The 16,448-nt window shown below is 34.0% G+C and overlaps 1 protein-coding gene across 2 annotated transcripts in view; it reads right to left on the reverse strand.

Moving 5' to 3' along the window:
• Window positions 1-218: 218 nt before the first annotated feature.
• LOC110033497 (rab escort protein 1) overlaps window positions 219-16,448 on the reverse strand; it is a 28,384-nt gene continuing 12,154 nt past the window's right edge. The window contains exons 9-10 of one of the 2 annotated variants that reach the window (XM_020737493.1): window positions 4,462-4,577; window positions 219-395 (exon numbers count right to left, since the gene is read on the reverse strand). In XM_020737493.1, coding sequence (XP_020593152.1) covers window positions 4,470-4,577 — 108 coding nt within the window. In that variant the 3' untranslated portion in view covers window positions 219-395; window positions 4,462-4,469. Of the gene's footprint in view, window positions 396-4,461; window positions 4,578-5,186; window positions 5,338-16,448 lie in introns of those variants that run through there. The other variant, XM_020737494.1, reaches the window with a different exon arrangement.

Genomic DNA, 16,448 nt, shown 5'->3' on the forward strand with positions numbered 1-16,448 from the left:
CCCGAATAACTCTTACCTCCTTGGTAGATTCTTCATACAACTCTGTCTATTACAAGTTGTAGTCATCAAGCGGACTTGTTTTAACTTTGTAACCTAGGTAAACTTAAATATTTTTAGCAACAATCCAGAAGTCAAGCAACCACATCTCAAAAAAAATGCAAAGGCAACATCAAAATTTTTATTGCATCAATTAAGAGAAAAACAAATAGATAAATACATCATCATTATGTACAAATGTTACATCGGGCAATTAAAATGCTACAAAAACCAACACACACTAGTACAAAGACTACAACAAGTGGGCTCATATTCAAATTGCGTCGGCATTGCCCCCTCAAAATTCTGGTGTTTCTGCTAATCTTCAGGGAGATGAGATTCTCCAAATATCACCACCGCTGTCACAAGAGAATGTTCCCCAGTGAGTGCAACAACAACTTGGGAATCTCTTACGGGATGTGTGATAGTAACACTAGAATCTCTCTCAGAAAGTGCAACAAAAGCACGAGGATTCCATTATATATATGCCTCACATTTTTTTGGGAAAGATATACAATACGATTACATTATATATATAAACTGAACTTCATTATAATGATTTCATTATATATATGCATACCTTTAAACTGAAATTTTTTGAGAGATTTACATGCCACTTAATTCTTATACCTATACGTATCAAGAGCCAGAACTTTTGCTATTTACAAGCATACCATTCAATTCTTTCCTGTCAATTCAAAGCACAGCTTTATTTCTACATGATACATACATAAAAAAAAACAAGTGTTTTAATATATATATTTTTCAAATATATACACACACATATATATTATATATACATATAAACCAAAATTTCATAAAAATATAAAGTGCTCCGGATTTTAGTATTTTCGGACGACAAAATTGATCTCGCCCGAAAATGGAGGGACAATAGATATGTCTTCAACAAATTTCTAACATCCAACGTAATTTTGAGGCATGGCAAGAATCTCAGAGATAAATTTTTTGAGCGAAGGACGTTCAAACTTCGATTCAAAGCCATCAAGAGCTCCGACTATAGTAATCTTATAATAGTCAAACTGAATGGCTCAACGAGACGGAACCAAAAATACATAAATCAGCCCAATCCGAGTTGAATCAAACCCATAAGAAGAGAGGAAGGGGATACATAAATAGTCTCCTTTCAGCCATCTCCAGCAGTTGCAACCTTCAGGTCGTCGTTGCCCTCGGGCCACCGTCTCCATCGAGTCGACAATGCCTTTAGGCTGCCACCGTCTCCTTCTGACCGTCATCGCCTTCCAACCATCGCCGCCTTCGAGTCGCAGTTGCCTCCGTCTCTTTCCAGCTACAATTGCCTTCCTGTCGTCGCCGCCTTTGAGACACCATTGTCTCCTTCCGGTTGTCATCGCCTCTGGTCGTCACCGTCTATTTTTGGCTATCGCTGCCATCCGAGAGTCGCCTCCTTCGAGTCGATGTCGCCTTCCAGCAGTAGTCACCTCCGCCCTCTAGTCGTCATCGTCTCAAATCACTGTCATCGTCTCATGCCATCACCGCTTTCCGACATTCGTCGCCTCAGCCCTCCGATCGGCACCATCTTAGGCCACCGCCGTCTCCTGATTGCCACACTTTCAGGCTATCGCCGTCTTCCAATAATCGTCGCCTCCACTCTCCTATCGTCAGTCAACGCTATCTTAGGTCGTTCTAGTCACTTTCTTAGGCCGCTTCTAATTATTGTCACCTCCGGTTGTCACCGTATCCAACCAGCTCTTGCCCCTACGGTTTATGGATGTTGTCACAGCTTGCCACTATGACCCCCATGGTTCATAACTCATGCAACTCCTGACTCTGACCCCAGCAACCTACGGACATCATCACAGCTTGTCACTACAACTTACGTGATCAACTACAACCTATATAGTTTATGGCTCGTGTAGTGATACAACTAAAATATATAGTTTTTATGTACACATTTTTATACATATTTTTGATATATTGTGTTTTAATAAAAGTTATTTGTGTGTTTTTCTTTCAAGTACAATCAATTGAATGAAAATGGTAAAATGAGTGAAAAATGATCGAATTTGGAGCAAAAATAAAGAAAGTGCAAAAAAATGAACTGAGGGGCATAATCGCGCAGGACTGGCGCTTACACACCAGTTAAATAGAGAGAGTCGTGTCTAAGTGTTAGGTACCCCGTGTTTAAACAGAGAGAGTTGCACCAGTTAAACTAAGGGGCCTAATCGCCCATGACTGGCCCATCACCACCGCCTTTCTTTTTATTCTATTTTGAGTGTTTAATTTGTATTTATAAGTGAAGGAAGAGATTCAAAGGAACTTTAAAATATTTGGGGGAGAGAAATTTGAGATAAGTTTTCATCTTTATGATTATATTGGGTTTTAATTTAGACTTCTTGTTTGTGTGCATGATTTCTACTTTCAAACTCAAGAGTAGTTGTGTTTTCTTCATTAATTCCGAGTTGTTTTCTTTATCTTTTTCCTTAAAATGATAAGTGGTTAAGTATTGGAGAGAAATTGTGTGAAGTATTATACTTTAATGCTGAAAGAAGTTGTGATGATTTTAAACCTTGTACTTCATTTGCTTCTTGATTTGGTCAATTAAGATGTTAATACCGATTGTGAGAACATGCAAGATCCAAGATGATATTGTCTCAGTCAACAAATGGTAAGAATCACATTTGGTTTCAAGGATGTGAACACAATTCATGGGGTTGAGTGCAAATAAATAGGGAAATAAACTTTGAGGGGTGTAGAACTAGAGGACTTTAGAGTGACAGGTTAAAACCCCAAATTTGATTTATAGTTTTAGGTTTTGATACGAGATATTAGCCCCAAGGTGGAGGGAGAAGGGGAACTCTTGAGTGAGAGCTAGTATCTTCCTTTCCTAACCTGTCTTCAAGACTATTCAAACTGTAGATTAGTCAATGTTTTAATAGTATCTCTAGTAAAGGTAAAGAATATCATTGCTCATAGTTGACACAACACAATTAGAATACTTCCACTACAGAATTCATATACTTGTTACTTATTCATGATAAAAAAAATATTTTATTTATATTTCCTTCATCTTGCAAATATCTAGTTAAGTTAATTAGTTGCTTATTTTATTCTCAACTACTAAAAATCACAAAAAAAAAAAATTGAACTTTCATTCTTATTTTAATATCTAGAGTTTAAATAAGAAATTTTACTAAGTAGAATTTTAATTATCTAATTTCTCTTGTTTTATAAAGTGCATATTATATTTTCCCTATGGGTTCGATATTTGGGGCTTAATCAAAAAGTCATATATTTCTTGATAATGATACGTATACTTACGTAGTATCTCATATTAAATATTATAATTATATTCTTATTTTTTTAAAAATTAAGAATTTACCTAGTTTTTGCTTGGGATTAAGTTTTTGAATTTGTTGCAAGTTAAGAATTATAAATAAGAAAATAAGCACATAATCACATACATCGCATTGACATCTATAAAGAAAATCGGGATCATGTAGCACTCAATTAAGGCTCCTGTAGACTATGGACGTCGTCATAGCTCATCACTACGACCTACGTGAACAAATATGACATACGTGGTTCATTGCTCATTCAGTTTCGGATTCCGGTCGTGCGGCCTATGGACATTGTCACAACTTGCTACTACAACCTATTTGACCAACTACAACCTACATGGTTCATTGCTCGTGTAACTTTCAACTCCAGCCCCCGTGGCCTATGTGACCAATTACAAATAACATAATTTACAATATGTACGACTCCGGACTCCGGCCTCAACGACCTACAAACATCATTGCAGCTCAAAACATCTCATGTAACCAACTGCATCTACGTGGTTCACAGCTCCCACGACATCCTCCCACGACATTAGCGGCCAAACACGCTCCTCAGACAACCATTTGTAGTTTGCAGGGCTAACAACCATCATAGATTTTAACTATTTTCTATACGACAAGCTGGTGCTACGACATCCGCCTACAACAGTTACAACAAATTATAGATATATATGCACCACGTACTCAGATTAATCGGTCGGGCATCTCCTTATCTATTATAAATCCCCAGTCCGGGATTCGATTCCCCCCGATGAATGGTGTTGTACTCGGATTGTTCGACGCATATAATAGGCTCGGGTCATTCCTTTTAATATATATGTATATTAAATTTTGAACTATACTCCAATTTTATTTACTTGTCTAAAAACAAAACCATGCAAGCAAGAAAAATATTAAATACTTGTTGTTAAAGCTAGGCAAATAAATTTAATTGTTATTCAAGATTGATAGATTTAAATAATTTTATCCAAATTATTCATTTTATTTACATACATCACACAAAATATAACATCACATAATTTTTTTTTTTCCCTAGCAACCACTTTCATTGCTAACCACACACACAAAAGATGCAAGAAATAAACATTTGTAAAAAGATGAAGCGTACCTTTTTAATCAAGATGAGCTTATCAGAGATCCTACTATCACAATCAAAAGCATCAAAATAAGAACTAATGTAACATTTCTCTCCATTACTTCATTTCCAGATGACCTTGTAATTGTCTGTGAGAATAAAGATGATGCATTTAAGGCATCTGAATGTGCAGAAATCATGTAAAAGAACTGGGGCATTTGCGTACATACCACCGGATTCCTATGTATTTACATATCTAACATATAAGCTTTACTTTTTTTACTTTAATAACAACCAAATATTTCAAAAATACCACCATTTTAACTTGTACAAGTTGAAATACACCTTTTCATGCATAGATAAGGTGATACGTATGCAAAAATTGATGATTAGATGTTAGCTATGTAAATACATAGGAATTGAGTGGTATGTATGTAAATCTTCCACAAGAAATTAGCATTTAGAAGGTTGAGATCATCATCGTCATCAAATCAGGCTAAGAAATAACATGCACCCGTATGTTTGAGACACAAAGCATATTGGGTAGAAAGTTTTATGTATATGAAGACACAAATCAAGAGAAAACTAAATGCAGTTCAGACATGTTTATTTGGGTAGCCATGCAAAATCAAATTTATAGAAATAATCAATAAAGAACAACAAAATTTCATGATTTCAGTTAAGTTACCTGGTAAGAAGCTATAGGCAGAGCACAGGTAAACTCAGCTGCCATCTGCATATATATATATATATATATAGATAATCTACACTAGTATCAAAGATCATGGCTGTTTACAGATATAGTCCAGTCATCAATTAATCTGACGATAATGAGCTATATTCATCATCGCCCTTTGAAACTTCGGTTTTTGGAAGAAACTCCATCCCAGGAAACATGGAAGAGAATAGCTACAACATATAGATTAGCAATCAAAATCTTGTAAGAAAATAGTAAAGTGGGATAAAAACAGTTCTTGATGCAAAAGCATTTTCTTCAGGAAAGAAAAAAAAAACAGTGCTTTCTATGATATGTGGTATTTACAGAACATCAGCAATCAACTGGAAGAACTAGCAGGGGATGCCTCACATAGGGTGGCAATTATCAAGAAGATTTAGGAATTTAATAAGAATTTTTTATTATAAATGATTTAAATTTGCAACCATGAATATTGCTTGAAAATAATTTAGGAAACTTAGATACCTACCACGCAATTCTTTTGTATTTACATATCTAACACTTAAAGTTTGACGAATACATTTATAGCATTTTGGTGTCATGATCCTGTATGGGTATTTGGCTATAGCGCAGTATTAATGATTCCGTGACATCTCTACAACCAATGTCTAGTAGAGGTACAAGAGGCTCCTTAGATCAGTGTTAATTTGGATGATGATAGGGGTCATGGAGAAGGGGCTGCTGTAGTTTATAAACTAAAACCAGAGCATGTTAGAGAGGCATGCAAATATGTTTGCATTGATATTGAGGGGATTTTTATGAGAATGTTATTTCATTCAATGTGGCAACACCTCTTTATTTTAATATGACTTGTTCTATAGGTGTTTTTGGTCGAGGCTTAAAACCCCATCTATGCATGACTTGAAGACGTGCGTATAAAAAAAGGAGGTTAAGTATTACACAAAAAATTATAAATAAGATTAAGATGATTTGGAGTAAGATTGGAGTAACAATCATATTTGATGGGTGACCAGACATAAAGAATAGAAGCTTGATTAACATTCTAATCAGTAAGTCATTAAACTATTTTTTCTAAATTTGTAGAAACTTCAAATCAGGAGAAGAGTGTAAAATATATGTTTGGACAACTTGAATGATGGAAGAAATTGGAAAGCATTTGATAGTTTAGATTATGATAGATAATGCAAGTGCTTATAAGAAAACTGAAAATAAATTGATGGGAAAAAAAAAATATTTATACTAGACACCTTATGTTGCATATTGTTAGAGAAGAGTGGTGAATTGCCCCCTTTATAAAAATACCTTGATCAAAATCAAGAAGTTTAGTAAATTCATTTACAATCATTCTTGGATATTATGTTTAATGAGAAAATTATTAAAAAATAACTTCAGCGCACTGCTGCAACAAGATTTGCTATAGCCTTTTTGATTCTACAAAATATATCGAAAGCTAGACAACCATTGGAGATGATATTTACTCTCATTAACTAGCTTAGTTGTGCATAGACTAAAAAAATCTGAGAGAAAAGAATCCAAAAAATTATTTCAATTGAAAGGTTTTGGTCTAATGTCGCATATGCACTAACAATCAATAGGCCATGAGTACAAATCTCGAGGATGGTAAATGCATAAAAGAAGACAACTACGGGTTTTATTTACAGCACAATTGATGAGGCCAACGGGTTAATAAGACATAAGCTAGGAGGAGAAGAGGTCACTTATAGAGAGAATTGTACATTGTTGATTAAAAATGAGCGCTTCAGCTCTACCATCATTTGAATGCAACTAGATATTTCTGCAACCCTTGATTTTCAATATAATGAAAACAAATCCACCGGGCCTACGATCATGTTAGGGCAATATCATTGGATGAAAAAATTGATAGCCCACTCAAATGAGAGATAAATGTTTGATATGTAACTTGTTCCCTTTAGGAATAAAGAAGATTTATTTGGGTTACAACAAACAAAAGATACTGTAACAAAAAGTTATCCAAGAAAAATTTTTAATATTTAATTTGCTAATTGAATAAGTATTGAGTATCTAAACACTATTCCTTAAATTTCTAATTACATAATTTTCTTTCAAATAAGTATTGATGATAATACTCATCAAGTTCATTGAAACAAGTATTGAGTATCTAATCAAGTTCATATTAAAAAAGGTTGTCTAACAACCTTAAGGAAAGATACTGTAACAAAAAGTCGGCCTCCAATGGTTTTCCCATCATTCACTCGGAGCAACTACAACATTCATCGAGTCCAAAAGAATATTTATCATCAATTCACTAGGCTCAGCAATCTCAGAAGAACTAGTAGGCTGTACTAAAGATTTTCCATTAGCCTGGTGAGTTGTTAAGGAACTTTGTGATGAGATTCCAAAGAGAGATGCATAAGCCAATGACCAAGAACCTACGTATGGCTCAAGCTGCTCTAAGGGTCCTCATAATGGACTTCTTCACTACACACGGCCTGCAACAATCAAGTAAGTCATCCAAGCGTCTTGCCAAAGGACACGAGTGTGCAAGAATATAACAATTAGATGTAAGCATCATCCTCTAGCCAACTAAGAGGCATAGATCAAGTGAAAAAAACAAAATAATTTATGAATAGAACTTTCAGCACAAATTTTTAAAAATAGGAGAAGATACTTGACCTCATCTTCAATTATAACCTTATCTCCCTCTGTGACGACATCACCAGCCAAGACAACCCCAACATAACAAGCATAATGAAAAAAAGATGGGGAAAAGTTGCTCTACCGAAACCTCGCCATCAATTCCTTACTATCACTCTATTGTGAGTTACAATAGTCTAGTTGAGGTCATTCAAAATAAATGAGTTACAATAGTCTAGTTGAGGTCATTCAAAATAAATTATGTAAGATGTCCAATGCCGATAAACGCCGACCATTGAGAGATACAAATGAATTATCAAGTATTCCACCAAGATCGCAGCCATAAATCTAAGATTTATCACCACCTCAAAAACTTGGTAGAACTCCTTGAGGGTTTAAAGTCGAAAGAATTCATCTTAGTCATCAGAGGTCGAAGGCCGGGTAAAGAACTATAGTGGCAAAAATAAATGAGTCCAACCTTGTAAGAGCAATCAACATAGTCAAAGTGGTACCCGCCATCTTGGGCAGATAAAAAAAGGGTACTTGCCAAGCCAACGTCAAGTGCCTCAAGACAGGATAGGTGAACTAAAAAACTACTGCACAAGCATTAACTAACAAGATCGCCTCATCACATGCTCTAAGCCCAACAAGCTACTTATTGGTAATCCCTACAGTCACAAATTATCAAATCGGTGATATATTGATTGACTAAATATCATTTTCAAGAGTATTTTGATAAAATAAATATGAGTTATCGCAAAATATATACCTCATTCTAAGGAATCCCTAAAGAGAAGAGGAAGACAAAAAAAGATTCTTTTGCCACCTCGATTGAGAAAAAATCTACAATATATAATGACACCCAAGCAACATACAATGCTATATTCGTCCAACCACTCCTCAACACCACTGCCACAATTTTGTCTATATACCATGTCACAATGAATTTTTAAGCGAGAGACCAAGTGATAATAGTGAGAGATGCTTATTTCAAACAAAGGCGTGTTACATTAAAGTTACAATAGAAAGAAATGAGCTTTGAAGTTCAAAAAAGTTCCAGTTTGGGGACCTTTGAAGATATCCATTAAATACACGACCAAATATGACTCGAGTCTTCGTCCTTAGATATTGAGAATAGATGAATAAGTTAGGGAGAATATAGAAAAAAATATATTAAAATATTCGTTTTGCCAACAATCGAGAGCCTAAAATAAAATCAATATCACCTATGACAAATTAAATACAACAATAACAAGTTTTTATCCACTAAGTTAGGTCTTCCACATGAATCTTTTTTCTCCATTGTGTCCTATTGAGTGTCATATTTTAATTTAATTCTAATAGATTAAGATCATTTTTTTATATAATATGCCCCAATCTTTTCAGAACTACCTCTGTCTTTCTTAACATAAGTCAAATCTAAAATATTTACTCTCTTAACCAAATCATCAAATGATCAACACTTAATTTTACCAAACCATCTATAAGACGACTCAATCTAATATTGTCCGCCACTGGAGCTACACCAACCCTATTGCGGATATATTCATTTCGTATTATGTCTCAAGTGTCAAGTCACTCACCCACCTAAGCATTCTCATCTCAGTAACACTTAACATTATTTTATGCTTCTCTTTTGAAGGCCAACATTCTGCGCCATAGAGCATTGCATGTCTCACCATCTTATAAAATTTTTCTTTAAGTCTAAACAGTAACTTTCAATCACATAATAGGCCCGATGCACTCCACTTCAACAAACTAACTTGAATTCTACTAATAACATCCCCATCAATATCACCATCACTTTGAACAATAGACCTGAGATATCTAAAACGTTCACACCTTTTAATGATTTGGTCACCCATAATTACAACTCTGTCATTAGAGTTGATACTATTAAAATTACATGTATTCAATTTTAGATCCACTCAAACGAAGGCCTTTAGACTCCAATGCAAACCTCCATAATTTGAGTTTTTTCTGAACTCTTTCTCCAATCTTATCCAGAAAAAGGATATCATCAGCCAAAAGCATACACCAAGGTACATCCTCCTGCAAATGTCGAGTAAGAGCATCCATAACTAAAGCAATGAGATATGGGCTTAAAGTCAATCCTTGATGTAATCCAACTGAAATGGAAAAATACTTGGTGAATACTCCTGCTTGAGACAGTGACAATTAAATACAGCAACAAAACCTATCTCACTAAGTGGGGTCAGCTACATGAATCTTTTTCTCCATTGCGTCCTATTTAGTGTCATTTTCATTTAATTCTAATAAATTAAGACAATTTTTTATACAATATGCCCAAGTCTTCCTAGGTCCATCTCTGCCTTCTTAACATAAGTTGAATCTAAAACATCTACTCTCATAATTGGATGATCACATGGTCGACGCTTAATGTGAGCAAACCATCTAAGACAAATCTCTCTAATTTTGTCCGTCACTGGAGCTACACCAACCCTATCACGGATATATTCATTTCGCATTTTCTCTCTAAGTGTAAAGCCACTCATCCACCTAATCATTCTTATCTCGGCAACACGTAACTTAGATTTATGCTTCTCTTTTAAAGGCTAACATTCAACGCCATAGAGCATTACAAGTCTCACCACAATCTTATAAAATTTTCCTTTCAGTCTAAGCGGTACTTTTCTATCAAACAATAGGCCCGAAGCATTCCTCCACTTCAACCAACCAACTTGAATTCTACTAATAACATCCACATCAATATCACCATCACTTTGAACAATAGACCCAAAATATCTAAAGCATTCACACCTTTTAATAATTTGATCAACAATGGTTATATTTCTGTCACTAGATAACTTCTTTAGTAGCCTAGGTCTAGCCATAGGACTTTCCTATTGACTAGGTTCTACTTAAACGAAGGCCTTTAGACACCAAGGCAGACCTCCATAATTCAAGTTTTTCCTGGGCTTTTTCTCTCGTTTTATCCACGAGAAGAATATCATCAGCAAAATCAGCAAAAAGCATCAGCAAAAAGCATACACCAAGGTATATCATCCTGTAAGTGTCCAGTAAGACCATCCATAACTAAAGTAAAAAGATATGGGCTTAAAGCCGACCCCTGGTGTAAACCAACAAAAATAAGAAAATATTTGATCAATCCTCCTTCTGTTCGAACACAAGTAACAGTTCTTGTATACATATCTTTAATGACTTGAATATAAGTCATATCAACACCTTTCTTCTCAATAACTCTCCAAAGGAAAACCTAATGGAACCTTATCGTAAGCTTTTTCTAAATCAATAAAAATCATATGTAGATCCTCCTTATTATCTCTGAACTTCTCCATCAAAACTCTCAATAAATGTATAGCTTCCATAGTAGACGTGCCCGGCAAAAATCCAAATTGATTATGAGAAATCTTTGTAATACATCTTAACCTATGTTCAATTACTCTCTCCCGTAATTTTAAAGTGTGACACATCAACTTAATTCCTCTATTATTGGCACACTCTTTTGCATCTCATTTATTCTGAAAAATGGGAGCCAAATACTCTTACTCCACTCCTCAGGCAATTTTTTAGTTTTTAAAATAATATTAAAGAGTTTTGTAAAGCAATAAACTCCTAAATCTCCTTAGTTTTCTTTAAAGCCTCCTCAATTTCTTTTTTTACTAATGTGATGGTAAAAATGAAACATTTTATTATTATTAACGATATTAAGATCACTAAGGTCGATCGTATTTTCAGAAATTTAATTAAAAATTTATCAAAATAACTTACCCACCTATATTGAATATCTTCTTCTAAAAAAAATATTTTTTTATTTTCATCTTTAATACACTTTACTCGAGTTAAATCTTTACTTTTCTTTTATCTTTGATTGGCTGGTTTATACACATGTTTTTCACCCTCCATAATATCTAATCGATTATAAAGATCACTAAAAGCAGACTTTTTAGCATCACAAATTGTTCTCTTAGACTCCCTACTGATCGTTTGATATTTTCTCAGTTCTCTAAGTTTTTACATTTAAATCATTTTTTTATAACATAATTTCTTATATTTTATCTTTTCTTGTACATTATTATTCTACCACCAATTATTTTTATTTATAAAATTTTTTTCTTCTGACTCTCCAAGTACATCTTTTGTCACCTGTTTAATAGTGTTTGTTACTTTATCCCACATAGAATATGTATTTTTATGAACCTCCCAAATTTTAAAATCTTGAATTTTACTCATAAAAATAATTTTATTTGTGTTTTTTAGGTGCCCCCATGTAATTCTACGATGATGATTCCAAATATTCTTTATTTTACAACTCTTCATCTTAAAATCTAGAACTAATAATAGATGTAGAGTACTTAAATCCTTACTTGGAATGACCTTACAATCTTTACATTCTCGACGACCTCTTATTCTCATAAGAAAATAATCAATTTGTGTGCTTTATCAAATTCATTCTTATAAGTAAAAATATGCTCCGATATTTTCTTGAATAAAGTATTAGCAATAACAAAATCATAAGCTAAAGCAAAATCTAAAATGGCTCTACCTTTTTTATTAGTTACTCCAAAACCGTAATTAATCACTCCAAAACTGCAGCCACCATGAATATTTCTAAAATCTTATACCACTCTACTGACATGTACATTTAAATCTCCTTCAATAAAAATTATTTCTTCAAGAGATATCATTTGTATTAAATTTTCTAAGTCATTCCAGAATTTATCTTTAGAACATATATCTAAACATACATGAGGAGCATAAGCACCTATAATATTAAAAAATTATAGTATCAACAATAATCGTAAGGGCTATAATTTTATCTCCAATTCTATTAATTTTTACAACATTATCATTCAAACTCTTATATATAATTACACACAACATTTCTAGTGCGACTCTTATTTGAATACCAAAGTTTAAAACCAAACTTAACAATCTCCTAATCATTGTCTCCAACTCAATTAGTTTCTTGGATACATAAGATATTTATCTTTCTATGGTTCATAAAATCAGTTAATTTCATTAAATTACCAGTAAGAGTATCTATATTCCAATATCTTATCTTAATATTAGTTTCATGGACTAACTTTTTTACCTGCATCCGTCAGTAATGTGGGAACCCTTGCTTATTTAACACTATACTCGGGTGTCGGTGTAGCGGATCTCACATACATTTCACTTTATTCAGGTCACACCACGCATTGCTTCCAGGAGACACCCTAACATTTACACCATGATTAAAAAGATTCATGTTATGATTTTCTGACAAATTTTACGATGACTGTCGACTACCTAACACAACCCTCCAATTTTCACATCTGAGGCTTAGGACACAGCATTGACCGTGACAAATTAAATATATACAAAAAAATGCCAATTTCTACAACACTTGCCAAGCCGATCCTCATGGAAGTTCAAAATGACTTGAGACTAGATTCATAAGGGAGGTAAAATGCACAAAATTCATAACAAATATTGTGATGGTTCAAAAGTTTAAGAAAAATAAAGAATGTGCATCGACTTTATTAGCTTAAACTCGGCCTACCCCAAAGATAGATATCCATAACTGCAAATCAATGGCTTGATGCTACAATTGACTATCGCATGATGAACTTTTTGCAAGCATTTTGAGGCTATCATTAAATAAAAATGTAGTAAGCCGACAAAAAGAAAACTATAATCACCAAAAATGGACTATATTTTTATGATGTGATGTCTCTTGGATTGAAAAATATAGATGAGACCTATTGGTGAATGATGGATCTTGCATTCAAAGAGCATAAGAAAAAAAATTGAATTCTACATCAATGATATACATAATAAAAGTTCCCAACAAGGTATATTCGATAAAAAGGAAACTTTCAACATTCCAAAGACATTTAACATAAGATTCAATATATTAAAGTACACTTTTGAAGCTAAACCAAGCCTTTTCCTGGAATATTTACTAACACTTAGGCATTAAATTGAACAACGACAGAGTTGAGGCGATCTTAAAGATGTCATCACCAAGGAATACCAATAAGTTACAAAAGTTGACTACCTATACAGCCAGCCTAAACTGGTTCATATCGAAGTGAGGCAAGAAACGCTTAGCATTCTTTAAGATATTAAGAAACACCAAGCACTTTCAGTGGAGTGAAGGCTATCGTGAGGCATTTCAACAGTTGATATAGATATTATTGTCGCCACCTCTACTTGAACGCCCACAGTCTAACAAACACTTAATATCTCATCATTGAAAAGAAGCTAGTAGTTATGCGATAATTCAACAAGTAATAGACAATTTACTCTACCAATATGTGCATCAAGGAGTTCAATTACATTGCCACATTATGTAAAAAACTCGCCTCTGTGTTGCTTATAATTACCAGGTAACAGCAATCATACTTATGGCACATTCCACAATAGTAATCTGCAATCACCCCTGAAGTGGATACACGCAAATTCAGGATCATTATGGACGATTACTCAAGTGGTCAATCAAGCACAGTAAATTTCAAATCTCCTAATGCCCAATGTGGCAATCAAGCACAAGCCTTGGCCAACTTCATAATGGAAGACACAAAAAAGAGATAAATATTGGGGGAAACTTACTATAGACATCTTATGTAGATATAGCCTTAAATGACAAGAGAGTTGGCCTTGAAGAGTCCAGCACAATTTCTATTAACAAATGCTATATGAATCAATTTCTCAATAACAAATAATCAGTTTGACTACAAATCTTTAATAGTCAGTTAGAGCTTCATTGTTAAGAGTTAGGGTTTGTTTGGAGCAATTGCAACTTTTTGAAGAAGCAGTTGTAAAGCTGCTGCAGAAGAAATTACTTTTCAAAAAGTTATGATTACTAGTAAAAATTTATTTTATTTACAAAAAGTTAGGCCGCAGCTTTCTGGCAACCATCACACTTCAACTACTCAGATTGAAAAAAAAATCATTCTACCACAGGAATTTCTAAAAAAACAACAAGAAAACAATTCCCAAAACTAAACTATGGTGGCGGTCTGAAAAGCAAAGCGAAAACTGCCCCAAACAGACCCTTAGAGTAGAGCACCTATAAGTATATTTAGACTCTGAGCTAATGGTCATCAGGATTAAAAATTTTATGAAGCAAGGGAAGACATGCTGCAAAAATACCTTTTCATAACCAAGGCAAAAATTGATAAATTTGAGTAATTAAAAAATCCTTAAGTAACAAAAACAACTCGCCAACATCCTTTAAAAAATGACAAATTCAAACAAAAAGGCTGCTATAGAGTAGAAGAGAGAAACTCATGGAAGTCGACCATTTATTGAATGCCTGAATTCAAGCAACATCTTTCAAAGTACCAAAAATTCAAAAAATTTTAAAATCAAGGATGCCCTTTACATGATAATTAACTGAGAATTGAACCAAAAGTCAATGACTTCACCTTAACTAAGGTGTATGTGAGAAAAAGTGAAATCACATGTATCCTTGAAGTTCATTTGGGAGGATGAGATAGTCATGCAGAAGGTAAAATATTGGCAAATCAAAATTTAAGACAAGATTACTTCTGATCAATTATTCATTAAGATGGAGAGAACTTCTCCAATTAATGTTTATATTGTCAGAAATTTACCCAATACAACTTCCACCCTCAACAAGAACTTCAGCAGATGCACAACACACGCACATTGTGGAGATACTCTGCAACTCTATATATGATGATATCATTTACCGGTAAAAGATACCTTATGTGATCATCACTAATAACGGCCCACAATTTTCTAAAAAAGCTCTCAAATACTTCTGTCAAAACAAAAGAACTAGCCAAAAAGTTTGCTTCAATACATCACAAAGATGAATGGTTAAGTCAATGCCACGAACAAGCAAACCCCAAAATAAAAATAATACAAAAACAACAACAAGCCTTTATCCCACTATGTGGAGTCAGCAACAGGAACCCTTTTTCTCCATTACATCCTATTGAGTGTCACATTTTCATTTAATTCTAATGGATTAAGATCATTTTTTATAAAATATGTCCAAGTCTTTTTAGGTCTATCACTGCCATTCTTAACAAAAGTCGCATCTTAAACATCTACTCTCCTAACCAGATCATCAGATGGTCGATGTTTAATGTGAAAAAGCCATCTAAGATGACTCTCTCTAATTTTATCCGCCTTGGAGCTACACCAACCCTATCAAGGATATATTCATTTTGCATTTTGTCTAGAAGTGTAAAGCCACTCACCCACCTAAGCATTCTCATCTCGGCAACACTTAACTTAGTATTATGCTTCTCATTTAAAGGCCGACATTCAATACCATAGAGCATTGCAGGTCTCACCACCGTCTTATAAAACTTTCCTGTCAATCTAAGTGGTACTTTTTTATCACACAAAAGGCCCGAAGCATTCCTCCACTTCAACCAACCAACTTGAATTCTACTATTTAACATAAATTCTACTATTAACATACCCATCTATATCACCATCGCTTTGAACAGCAGACCTGAGACATCTAAATCGATCACACCTTTTAATAATTTGATCACCGAAACTTACACTTCTACCACTAGAGCTACCACTACTAAAATTACATTTCATGTATTCAGTTTTGGTTCTACTCAAATGAAGGCCTTTAGACTCCAATGTAGACCTCCATAACTCGAGTTTTTCTTGGGTTTTTTCTTTCGTCTTATCCACGAGAAGGATATCATCAGCAAAAAACATACACCAAGGTACATCCTCCCCAAGG

The sequence above is a fragment of the Phalaenopsis equestris genome, unplaced genomic scaffold, assembly GCF_001263595.1.
Source record: "Phalaenopsis equestris unplaced genomic scaffold, ASM126359v1 Scaffold001198, whole genome shotgun sequence".
Lineage (NCBI taxonomy): Eukaryota > Viridiplantae > Streptophyta > Magnoliopsida > Asparagales > Orchidaceae > Phalaenopsis > Phalaenopsis equestris.